Genomic DNA, 12900 nt, shown 5'->3' with positions numbered 1-12900 from the left:
GGTAAAGTTGCTGTTGCTTAAATAAAATGCATACTTGCAACGATCAAGTATTTCACTCCTGTAAAATATCTTTTAACCGTATTTAGAAATGTATAAATATAAAGTTTCATTTGTATGAATAATTTAATTATTTCTTAGAAACGTAAAGCTCGCTGTACCAAGAAAAATGTGACTTGATCGAAGAAGTTTCTTCTAATGCAGGCTTGTGTGGTTATTTGTGTTCTTTAAGCAGATGTCTCTGGTCTCTGAGCTGAAGAGCTGGTGTTTGTCCAAACTACAGAACATGGAGGACCACTTCATAGGAGACTCTGGAACTAAGCTGCAGCGTTCTTCCTCTTTAGACAATCTGAATGAAGCTGATGGAGCCAGCAACACTGTGCTGCCTGCTGAGCTGTGGTGCAGCCCCCAGCTTCCAGAGCTCCAGAAAGAACATGGGTTACTAGGGTCCTGCCAGGCAGAACCCAGTAGAGTGGAGGGCGGTTCGGCCAACAACTACTTTGTGGTTCATGTGGAGAACTCTCCAGGTGATGGTTCAGCAACTTGCTCCACCGATGTACACAGAACAAGCTTCATGTTTATATCATCAGCCAGCAAAGATGAAGTCGGTAAATTTAGATGTAAATTATTCCCTGCAGTCAACAAATGTCAAAAATCTGCATGTTCTAGTTACAGACTATAGATGAATACACAGACCACAGTAACCAGGACCTACACACTGTTTAAACAACCTAAAATTTCACTTATGACAGAATGATACCTCTTTGAGTCTAATTGCCATTTTTAATTAGTTGCCTACTCTATTGTAATGTGAATACTAGTAACTTTTTCACTGGTTTTAAGATTTTCATCAGAATACACCACTTCCTATACACTCACCGGCCACTTTATTAGGTACACCTTCCTAGTACCAGGTTGGACCCCCTTTTGCCTTCAGAACTGCCTTAATCCTTCGTGGCATACATTCAACAAGATACTGGAAACATTCCTCAGAGAGTTTGGTCCATATTGACATGGTAGCATCACACAGATGCTGCAGATTTGTTGGCTGCACATCCATGATGCGAATCTCCCGTTCCACCACATCCCAAAGGTGCTCTATTGGATTTAGATTTGGTGACTGTGGAGGCCATCTGAGTACAGTGAACTCATTGTCATGTTCAAGAAACCAGTCTGAGATGATTCGAGCTTTGTGACATGGTGCATCATCCTGCTGGAAGTAGCCATCAGAGGATGGGTACATGGTGGTCATAAAGGGATGGACATGGTCAGAAACAATGCTCAGGTAGGCTGTGGCATTTAAACGATGCCCAATTGGCACTAACGGACCCAAAGTGTGCCAAGAAAATATCCCCCACACTATTACACCACCAGCCTGAACCGATACAAGGCAAGATGGATCCATGCTTTTATGTTGTTGACGCCAAATTCTGAGTCTACCATCCGAATGTCGCAGCAGAAATCAAGACTCATCAGAACAGACAAGGTTTTTCCAATCTTCTATTGTCCAATTGTGGTGAGCCTGTGCAAATTGTAGCCTCAGTTTTCTGTTCTTAGCTGACAGGAGTGGCACCCGGTGTGGTCTTCTGCTTCTGTAGCCCATCCACCTCGAGGTTCGATGTTTTGTGCTTTCAGAGATGCTCTTCTGCATGCCTTGGTTGTAATGAGTGGTTATTTAAGTTACTGTTGCCTTTCTATCAGCTCCAACCAGTCTGGCCATTCTCCTCTGACCTCTGGCATCAACAAGGCATTTGCGCCCACAGAACTGCCGCTCACTGGTGTTGGGAGTATGATTATTGATTGAATAATCTTGATCAATAATTATAATTACAAATCATAATCTGACAAAATCAATTTCTTAACCATAAATCCTCATTTACGAATCGAGACCAGAGAGGTTTCTGGTGTTGTAATTGTGGCTCAACGCCTGTGACAATTACAACCGTTAACTACTCCGTAATAATTAATAACTATTGCCGGAGATGTCACTGTTTAATCGACCGTTTCTGCCGAAACGTGTGGAACTTGAACCTTATTTTGACTGACACATCACTTTTTGCACACAATGAAACACCAAACGCTCTCTCTTTATCTATGTGAATATTTATTAATTTTCACCTACTCAACATGCAAAATTCTACATACACAGGGGTAAACACATCTAAATAAGCAAAATCAACAAACGGTAGTGGGTATGTATGGAGTCAACCAGCAGTTTATGGCACAACAGATGAAGGGAGAGGATATGAAAAGGGGGGTGTGGTGATGACTGGTGGGGGGTTGGAGTGCAGCTTAGAGTGTCTTTTATGATCTTCTGATCATAAAACTTCCCCCCTTTACTCCTGAAACAAAGGATTGATAACTTTTGGCAGCAAGCTAGCACAGTGAGATTGAAGACAAAGGTAAAATGGAGAATTTTACCATGAGGTCGTTTTAACAGTCCAGTTTTGCAACGCACCCGCGTTCAGATAGTAAACACAGACAGCTCTGGGGAACACGGCGGATCCCGATATTACATAACACATCAAAGTTTCAACAAGCAAGGTTACATGCACATATTATTCAGAACACATGAGATCCTAACCAGCGATTCTGATCGCTTCTACAACCTCTGACCCTGCCCAGGCCTCCTAATAAAGAAATAAAAAAAAAAAGAAATGGGTTTTACTTGTGTCGTCTTCTTCCTGAGCGAGGCAATTCGAGCGAGGAAACGTGGGGTTGAGTTAATTGTGCGTCCACAATTAACTTCAGGGGAACGGTCAGTCTTTGTCCTTCGGTCTTCTTGACAAAAAGGAAAAATATGATCTGACCATCAAAGTCGACTTGAAAATGAAACACGGTAGCGGTTCGTCTCTCCGAAGCTCCGTGTCTCCAGTTACGTGTTAACTCATGTCTTCAATCGGCAAAAGTGAAATCTCTGGCCTTCTTAGTCCACAGACTTCAGTTATGAATAGTTCGTTGTCCAACGAGAGAGAATGAATGAAACTCTTCACAGAGTTCTTCTCTTAAAGTGGTGCGCTTCGATCACCAGATCTGGTTTCCAGCGGAAGGCAGCTTTTCAAACATGAGCGGCTCCTATATAGCATCCTTCGATGTCAGACTGGGGACGCCCAGTCATATCAGTCGCAATGCTTGATGGGATATGTAGGAGCGGGCTGTCCTGGGTACAAAATGGCCGATGCCATTGGAGGGGCACAGTGACGTCCAACAACGGGCAGATAATCCAATACTCAGGACAGCCCGCTCCTACATATCCCATCAAGCATTGCGACTGATATGACTGGGCGTCCCCAGTCTGACGTCACAGGATGCTATATAGGAGGCGCTCATGTTTGAAAAGCTGCCTTCCGCTGGAAACCAGATCTGGTGATCGAAGCGCACCACTTTAAGAGAAGAACTCTGTGAAGAGTTTCATTCATTCTCTCTCGTTGGACAACGAACTATTCATAACTGAAGTCTGTGGACTAAGAAGGCCAGAGATTTCACTTTTACCGATCGAAGACGTGAGTTAACACGTAACTGGAGACACGGAGCTTCGGAGAGACGAACCGCTACCGTGTTTCATTTTCAAGTCGACTTTGATGGTCAGATCATATTTTTCCTTTTTGTCAAGAAGACCGAAAGACAAAGACTGACCGTTCCCCTGAAGTTAATTGTGGACGCACAATTAACTCAACCCCACGTTTCCTCGCTCGAATTGCCTCGCTCAGGAAGAAGACGACACAAGTAAAACCCATTTCTTTTTTTTAAATTTCTTTATTAGGAGGCCTGGGCAGGGTCAGAGGTTGTAGAAGCGATCAGAATCGCTGGTTAGGATCTCATGTGTTCTGAATAATATGTGCATGTAACCTTGCTTGTTGAAACTTTGATGTGTTATGTAATATCGGGATCCGCCGTGTTCCCCAGAGCTGTCTGTGTTTACTATCTGAACGCGGGTGCGTTGCAAAACTGGACTGTTAAAACGACCTCATGGTAAAATTCTCCATTTTACCTTTGTCTTCAATCTCATTGTGCTAGCTTGCCGCCAAAAGTTATCAATCCTTTGTTTCAGGAGTAAAGGGGGGAAGTTTTATGATCAGAAGATCATAAAAGACACTCTAAGCTGCACTCCAACCCCCCACCAGTCATCACCACACCCCCCTTTTCATATCCTCTCCCTTCATCTGTTGTGCCATAAACTGCTGGTTGACTCCATACATACCCACTACCGTTTGTTGATTTTGCTTATTTAGATGTGTTTACCCCTGTGTATGTAGAATTTTGCATGTTGAGTAGGTGAAAATTAATAAATATTCACATAGATAAAGAGAGAGCGTTTGGTGTTTCATTGTGTGCAAAAAGTGATGTGTCAGTCAAAATAAGGTTCAAGTTCCACACGTTTCGGCAGAAACGGTCGATTAAACAGTGACATCTCCGGCAATAGTTATTAATTATTACGGAGTAGTTAACGGTTGTAATTGTCACAGGCGTTGAGCCACAATTACAACACCAGAAACCTCTCTGGTCTCGATTCGTGAATGAGGATTTATGGTTAAGAAATTGATTTTGTCAGATTATGATTTGTAATTATAATTATTGATCAAGATTATTCAATCAATAATCATACTCCCAACACTGGATATTTTCTCTTTTTCAGACAATTCTCTGTAAACCCTAGAGATGGTAGTGCGTGAAAATCCCAGTAGATCAGCAGTTTCTGAAATTCTCAGACCAGCCCGTCTGCCACCAACAACCATGCCACGTTCAAAGTCTCTTAAATCACCTTTCTTCCCCATTCTGATGCTTGGTTAGAACTGCAGCAGATTGTCTTGACCATGTCTTCATGCCTAAATGCATTCAGTTGCTGCCATGTGATTGGCTGATTAGAAATTTGCATTAACGAGCAGTTGGAAAGGTGTACCTCATAAAATGGCCGGTGAGTGTATATTGAAGTGATATAAATATTTTTTATTCTCAGATAACAGCAGAGTTTTATTCAGAAATTCCTAAATAACAATCTTGACCATTTTTAAATGTTTACTTCTTAATAAAGTAAACGTGTTCGTCTTGATCGAAGCATACTGAAAACATTGCAGGAGTTATCCCCCTACATCACTGACTAAACGCATTCTTTCAAACTCCAAACAGATGGTGAGAAGGACCATATGTCAGAGGCCACATCTCCAGCAGCAGCACCACTGTCATCTGTCCAGGTGGTCCGGCCAAAGGAGCGTCCTGCAGTCACTCAGAGGAAAAAACAGAACCTGCAGAAAGTCAACCTGGTGGACACTAAGGTTGGTAGAAGACAGAGGCACAGAGCCAGTAGCCTTTCTCCAGCCACAGAGCGTCGCTGCAGCAGCAGAGATGCAGAGAGAGGCCTCAACAGACTGAGGCACCATGAGAAGCATTCCCGAAGCAGGACCAAGTCCAGAGGTGCAGTGGGGATAAGGACTCTGGAGGTTTTCGGAGACCAGTCTAGTGGACCCTCCTTTGCTCAGGAGAGGGATAACATGCATGCTGTAGAGGTGACCCAGTACTTCTTTGAGGCAGTGTCTACACAGATGGAGCGCTGGTATGAGAGGAAGGTGCAGGAAGCTCGCTGGCAGGCTGATCAGAAGGCTCAGGCAGATAAAGCTGCTCTGATTGAGAGGATTGCAAGTCTGGAAGATGAGCTTCGCGTACTGAGGACAAGTCCACCTGACACCTACTAACACAATGCTTCAGAGCATTCCTTCCTTCTACTGCATGGCACTAACTAGAAATATTTAGCCTCTCCATCCATGTGTTGCGATTGTTATTGTAGAACTTAGTATCTTAATGCGTACAGATGTTTCATTAAAAATAGTATCTTTTATAATGTTCTTCACTGTGGATCTTAGTGAATCCCGTCATGTGAGAGGAGAAGCTTTGTTTTGATGCCAGCATGCCTGGTGGATACAAACAGATAAGCTATAATGTATTTAAAACACTGACAGTGGAAAAATCTGAGGTATTTGTAGCTTTTTGTTTTTTATGTCCAGTGAGTTTTATTACAGCTGGAAAATGGTCGTATTATTAACACTGATAGTTTGTTGAAGTTTAAAACCCCACTAATACAGTGAAACTCCTCCCTGTTGAAGTATGAATCAGCAGCTTTACCCGTCCCCTCGGTTCAGCAGGGGCTGCCTCTTTTCAAATTCACACACAAACCTCAACTAGATGGTTCCTTACAGTAGAAAGGAAACATGCATATAACACATTAAAGTGCTGCTAACCTCTTAATACCAATTTACTAGAGTTAAGTGAAACAGTAGAGATGCATTGAGGGACTTAGCTGGATAAATTTAAAATGAGCGTCTCATTGAGTGAGATTTTACATTTGGTAGTGACTTAAATATGTGCCCAGAAGTAGAAGAAAAGTCATTTTTCTATATAGCATGTCCATTTTAAGCAAACACAGGCTCAGGAAATCCAATGAATCTGGATTGATGGTATAATTACTGTCAGAGAAAATTTATATTTTTTTCATATGTGTTCCCTTTTAGAAAGCCTGTGCAGAACTTCCCTTACAGCTTACAATAATGGCTGTCCATATTCCAGTCCATACCCTCACAATGCTATTTTGTACCAGTGTACATGAACCATGGTGTATCAGTTGATTTTTCAGTGCAGTTACGTCTTTTCAATAATGATGGAGGTAACTGATCATAAAAAATGCCCATATCTCAAATTAAATGAAATTGTATATTACCCAATAACCTTTCATTTGGTTCTGATTCTTATTTGGGCCTGTTCATTTTCATAAAATAAGACAGAACCCAAAAAAATTTGACCCCAGGCCTGAAAATATTGTTTAATTGAGTCTATTAGCCACATTTTCTTACACTAGCTATGTAGAAGCTACTTTTAATAATTGGTTATCACAGTGGATATGAAACATTTTGTTCCTGAAATAATCTGGTATAAAAAGGTATGAAATGGCAAAGGGGTGAGATACCAGCGCCACACATTAATCCTCCCACTGCCATCCACAGGTCTGCAGTGTTCCAGAGTTCACTGTGTTCACACCTTTATTCACTGCTGCGATTGGCCGATCCCAAAATGTCTTATTATAGTGTTTGCTTTTCCCACTGTGAGAAGACAAAACAATTTGGCTTTCATCTTAAAAAAACATCCAGTAAATATCAATTTCGATTCTTCCAGTTGAACATGAAACATGATGAATCTCTCCAAAAGCTCAGCTCAGTGTTTGGATTTAAATAAAATGTGTGGCATGAAGAACAGCTTCAATGTTACTTTCTGCTGTCACTTTTCCCTTCATATGATTAACACACTCTGATCATGATTCCAGAAAACATATTTTGTTATAAAAACTAGCAATGAAGCTGTGTGTTGTAGTTTCTTTGTTCCCTCTTTAATTCTCATTGAATACATTCTGGCAGATGCTCACTGGGCCACTACAGGTGCTTTGATATTGTCCCAGCTTTCAAACTGAAAGCCTGAATTTTCTTTGCTGAAGAAAAGTCCAGAACAATCCTCAGGAGAAACATGAAGAATGCATATGTCAACTTTTAGCCAGTGCCAGAGACTTCTGCAGCTCCTCCAGGTGGTTGCTGGCCTGTGAGATCATCATGCGGATTACATCCTGAACCAATGAGAGAACTGTAATCAGAGCAGTCAAAATATCTGATAATGGTAAAACAATCAACTGATAGCAGGTTAGAATGCCTGACATGCTTAGGACAGCTTCACTCAGTCCACCTTCAGAGGTAAAGACACTGAACTAGTGAACCAGTGTAAAACACACCGAAAGACCTCCAACTAAATCCCTTAATTACTTGGATGCTTCCAGATAATAAATAATCTGAGTTTTTAGTTAACACAGCTTTTAGTTATTAAAATTATGTTAGAATTTTTAGGTTGATCTGAGTGAATTTGGATTTTGACCAAAATGCTTATTTCACTAATTAAATGTTAAAAGGGAAACTGATTTTACACAGTGATATATTTTATGGTTTTATGTTCAATGAATTCTGCTGATTCTATCTTACAGTTAGAAAAAAAAAAAATCAGTTTCAACCATCTTTAATCCAGGCTTGTGGGTTTATTTGCTGCACAAGAATATGCACTCAGTATTTGGTCAGGGCTTCATTTGCATCAATTACTGCATCAATGCAGTATGGCATGGAGGTGATCAGCCTGTGGTTCTGGGGTGTTAAGGAAGCCCAGTGGCTCTGGTGTCTCATTCTCTTGTCAATACTCCATAGATTCCCTGGTTCAGGAATTCTTTACCACAAGGAATGAACAACTGGAACCCTCTGACTGAGACGGCCGAATCATTTCCGTATTCAAGTCTTTTTTTAACGGTCTGATGTAATATTTCTGTCAAAAAGTATCTTAGGTTTTCATTATCTGTTAGCCTTTGTCATCAAAACGAATAGAAACAAACTGACTAATAAATAAGTAATAATTAGTAGTACTCTGATTTATTGAGATGTGCCAGTAGTGAGATGTAAAATAAACGACTTGTTGCAAACCTTCAATAAAAAATATCAATTTGTCTGGATTCTCTTCATCAGTAGATAACAGGGTTTAGTGTCTGTTGGCCTGTTTCCTTCTTTGTTTGAAGTTGGTTCTGATTATACTGAAAACCTTTGGTGAGCAGATGGCTCACTATTTAAGGTCAAGTTGACATAAATGAGATCCAGTCCCAGGTAGTCATCTTATTGGCAGGTGTAAAACAGACATACTGTCCACTAGGAACTGGACCGGCCTGGACAGAAGTCAGGTTTAAACTGTGTTCTTCCCTGCTAGCAGGATTTCCAGTGGTGAAAATTTTATTAATCTCCAGTTTTCTTTAGTCTCAAGAATGCTCTCACATCTGCAATGCTAACACTACTTGATGCGTCACTTAAAAAAGCAGCTGGTAAGGTTTACAACTGTTGGGTCCAAAATTCTTCATACCACTGACAAATTAGGATTTAAATTAATCTTTTCATGAGACTGTCCTACAACAACAGAGTGCCTTCAGTCAGAAGCTTCTTCAGATCTGCTGTAAGACGGAGCGCTACAGGAGATCCTTCCTGCCCACAGCCATCAGCATCTACAACGGCTGTTTGAAGAAACCTTCATAATGAGCTACAACAACATTTAATTTCCCTTTGGGATTAATAAAGTATTTTTGAATTTTGAATTGAATTTTTATTTTAACACATTTGTTCTGATTAGAAGTGATATTTTAAAGTGACCCAAACAGAGTCCCAACTTAAATTTGATGGTGAGTGTGTAGCAAGAGCTAAACATTAGGGCGATGGCAAGAAGGCCTTCCAGCCTCAAAGACTTGGAGCTCATTACCAAAAATAAATGGTAAATGGCCTGCATTTGCATAGCGCTTTATCACACACTTGACAGTGGTAAGCTACAATGTAGCTACAGCCGTCCCCGGGCAGACTGACAGATGTGAAGCTGCCATAGAATCAGCACCACGGGGCCCTCTGACCACCATCAGCAGGTAAGGGGCGGTGAAGTGTCTTGCTACGATGACTGAGACAGACAGCTGGGGTTCGAACTGGCAACCCACCGATTACAGGACGAACCCCTGTCACCCTACCCCCTTATCAAAACACCAGAAGTTCCAAACATCAAAAGCTGTTTCAGCCATTAGAAGGGTTTGAAGGCCAGTAATGGGTTCTTCATTGATTCATGTTCATTATTATGTATAACAAATTTATTTCAGACAGTGGAAGAAGGAAATCATCTGAAAAGTGTAAAATGTTTTCATTTTTTATTTCCATACTTAATTAGACCTAGAAATGTAAATTCCAGAGGTTCTAAGATTGCATAGGAACAGTGAACGTCTTGACTTACGTCTGACTAAGCTCCAGTTTATCCTAATCTTACAGTTCCATATTTCCTGGTGGTTCCTGGAGTTTTTAACTGTAGAACAGGGGGCAGGCTCCTCTCCTGTGGAGCAGCTCTGAGGCACACACCCTCTTTACTTGTAAGACTGGGCTTAATACTTTCCTAGAGTGGCTTCGGTTATCCTGATCCATCTCTGTAGTTATGCTGATAGGTTCAGGCTGCTGTAGGACATAATGACATTCATTCTATCATCTCTCATGTTTTCCATTTAATAATTATTGCTGCCATTACTTCACACATTTGCTTGTTTTTCTTTCTGTGTTTAGTTGCATATTTATCCTGTCCTTTTAGACCACAGCCAGGTGAGGCAGATAAGCCTGGTTCTGTTGGAGGATGCTTCCCGTTTCCACTGTCACTTCCTTCAACAGGATAATGATCAGCAATACATCCTCTATGCGATCTGTTCCTTAGAGAGCTTTTGACTAAAGGCCACTTTGTGATCACGTGAATCTGAGTGTAATAAAATAACAGGTTGTATTGGAATGAATGTAACTATGGGCTGAATTGGACTGTGTTTGAATGTGAATCAAAATTGAAGTGAATTGAAGGGCAGGACTAAATCCACATAATAGGTCCGTTACGAAACAGAAAGGCTAACATCACGAAGAACCTGGTTGGTGGCGTTCTTGTTCCGCTTAAATTCCTCCCTGGCCCAGTCTCTCAGGTACTTCCTGTCTGCCTCGTCCGGAACCTGGCGAATGGTCCTGAACATGTTCCTGTAAACTGCCAAAACCTTCTGCCTCTGTAGGAACTGACAGATCAGCTACCGTTAGCTAACACTGACACCATCACCGCTCACTGTCTCAGCAGTGGTCTGCTCGGGTTTACCTGTTTTAAAGAGAGCGCTGCGGGCGGTAATCTGGAACTCATCTTTGTCCGACTGGGATCAAAAGAAGCTGTTGTTTAGCTGATCTTGACAGCAGCTCTGGAGGACGCTTTATTTTTCTTTCTGGCGTTGATGCCGACGGCAGACCAACTGTAAGGTGCATTAGCCCCACCTACTGGACTGGAGTTCGGACATGACAAACAGGAAGTCATAATTCTAATACTGAAAACTTGTTTTGTTCAGAAATGACGTAAACCGTCGTTTTGATGATATCGGGTGTGTCCCAATTCAGGGGCTGGGTCCTTCGAAGGACCCGGTCTATGTGGGCTGGGTCCTTCGTCGACCGCTAAAACCACGGAGGCCGGAAGTGAGCAGCTGTGAATTGGGACGATCTAGCCTTAACCAACTGTTCCCGCCCTCATCTCAGCGTCACAGCTGTCGCCTAGCAACCGTAGCTGCGAGGAGAAAAAAGCAGTTAAAGCAGAATGGAGCCCGAACTTCTGTTATTTTTAGTTTGAATTTTTGAGGAAGTCGAGCAGTTTTATTGTCGTCGCAGACATCTCCTTTATCTCCGGCTGAGAGACAATCATGTTCAGGTAAAAAAGAAGTTTGATTTAACTTAAAGCTTCTAGCCAATAAACAACTAGATAGCAACTTTACGGCTAATAAATGTCGACATATTTTAAATATATATAAAAAACAACTTTAAATTTTAAGATAGAAGGGAATTATAAAGTATTTGATACCCTCTGGCTGGTCTTAGATAATTATATAATACTGCAGTGTTTTTGATTACTTAAAATATCCAGAAGCATGCCTTAAAAATATTGTGTTTTTCCATCTCCATTCTTCCCTTTTCTAGACCAGAACCCTTTACTGCAGGATCACCCTGAGTGTCCCAGTCCTGGACTGCTTCTTCAACCAGGAGGACACCAGGTCTGATTTTCGGCTGAGCAGGGAGTCTCTGACAGTGCTGCTTAATCTTTTGCACCAGGATAGGCGACATGGATTGGGTGCTACTATTGAGACCTTGGTTTTTCTTTTCTGGCTGGCAAGTGGCACATCCTACAGAGTGGTCTGCAGAGTGTTTGGGATGCCTCGCTCTACTGTCCTTCGCATCGTCCACCGAGTTCAATTCAATTCAGTTTTATTTATATAGCGCCAATTCACAACACATGTTGTCTCAAGGCACTTCACAACAGTCAGGTACATACATTCCAATTAATCCTAACAATTGAACAGTGCAGTCGGAGTTAGGTTTTTATTCAAATTGGATAAAAAGTTTTTCTATCTAAGGAAACCCAGCAGATTGCATCCAGTCAGTGACTTGCAGCATTCCCTCCTCCCGGATGAGCATGTAGAGACAGTGGACAGTCACTGGCATTGACTTTGCAGCAATCCCTCATACTGAGCATGCCTGTAGCGACAGCAGAGGAAAAACTCCCTTTTAACAGGAAGAAACCTCCAGCAGAACCAGGCTCAGTGTGAGCGGCAATCTGCCACGACTGACTGGGGGTTTGAGAGAACAGAGCAGAGACACAAAAAGAACACAGAACCACTGATCCAGAAGTATCTTTCTATGGGAAGGAAAAGTAAATGTTAATGGATGTAGCTCCTTTAGTCGTTTCACCTAGAAAGAAAGAACAAATAAACTCTGAGCCAGTTTTCAAGGTTAGAGTCTGAAAGAGAGCACATATAATTAGTTACAGTAAAAGCTCAGTCAATTTCCATGTCTAGGAGAGAGAAAGGGTTAAACATTAAAAGACAGAGCTATGTGGATCATCGGTAGAGGGTGAGCATTAAGTTGTTGCCAGCAGAAGCTCGGACGATTCCCCTCTACAGAAAGGTGTCACAGGCAGACACAGAGCCAGGCCAGGTGTAGCTTCTAGGAAGAGAAAAGAGAGAACAAGGAGAACAAGGTTAAAAGTTACAGTGGAGGTGGTGGCCATTCGTCACTAGGTCATCTACCTTCCAAAGACCCCTGAGGACTTGGATGCAGTGTCCCGTGGGTTTGCAGAGCTTTTCTTAAAGCTGTGGGTGCAATTGACGGCTGCCATATCCGCATCAGGTGTCCAAGCGGCCCTGATGGTCAGTGCTACAGGAACAGGAAACTCTTCCCTTCCATAATCATCCAAGCAGTTTCTGACCATCAGGGCCATTTTATTGACACGTACATGGGCTGGCCAGGGTCAGTGCAT

General features: G+C 41.9%; 2 protein-coding genes across 7 annotated transcripts in view; one reads left to right on the top strand and one right to left on the bottom strand.

Moving 5' to 3' along the window:
• Positions 1–8516, top strand: part of ankrd6b (ankyrin repeat domain 6b) — a 178028-nt gene extending 169512 nt beyond the window's left edge. For 3 of the 6 annotated variants that reach the window (XM_047388665.1, XM_047388666.1, XM_047388660.1), the window contains 2 exons: positions 230–605; positions 5125–8516. In XM_047388665.1, coding sequence (XP_047244621.1) covers positions 230–605; positions 5125–5687 — 939 coding nt within the window. In that variant the 3' untranslated portion in view covers positions 5688–8516. The remainder of the gene's footprint in view (positions 1–229; positions 606–5124) is intronic. The other 3 variants (XM_047388661.1, XM_047388662.1, XM_047388663.1) reach the window with 3 other exon arrangements.
• Positions 7348–11047, bottom strand: lyrm2 (LYR motif containing 2). Its single transcript, XM_047388670.1, has 3 exons — positions 10705–11047; positions 10487–10627; positions 7348–7600 (listed from the first exon to the last, which is right to left on the bottom strand). The coding sequence occupies exons 1-3, from the start codon at positions 10744–10746 to the stop codon at positions 7520–7522; spliced, it is 264 nt and encodes an 87-aa protein (XP_047244626.1). The 5' UTR covers positions 10747–11047; the 3' UTR covers positions 7348–7519.
• Positions 11048–12900: the final 1853 nt, after the last annotated feature.

Source organism: Girardinichthys multiradiatus, chromosome 15 (assembly GCF_021462225.1).
Source record: "Girardinichthys multiradiatus isolate DD_20200921_A chromosome 15, DD_fGirMul_XY1, whole genome shotgun sequence".
NCBI classification, from domain to species: domain Eukaryota; kingdom Metazoa; phylum Chordata; class Actinopteri; order Cyprinodontiformes; family Goodeidae; genus Girardinichthys; species Girardinichthys multiradiatus.
Note: the sequence above shows the minus strand (reverse complement) of the source record. Positions and strands in the feature narration are given on the sequence as shown.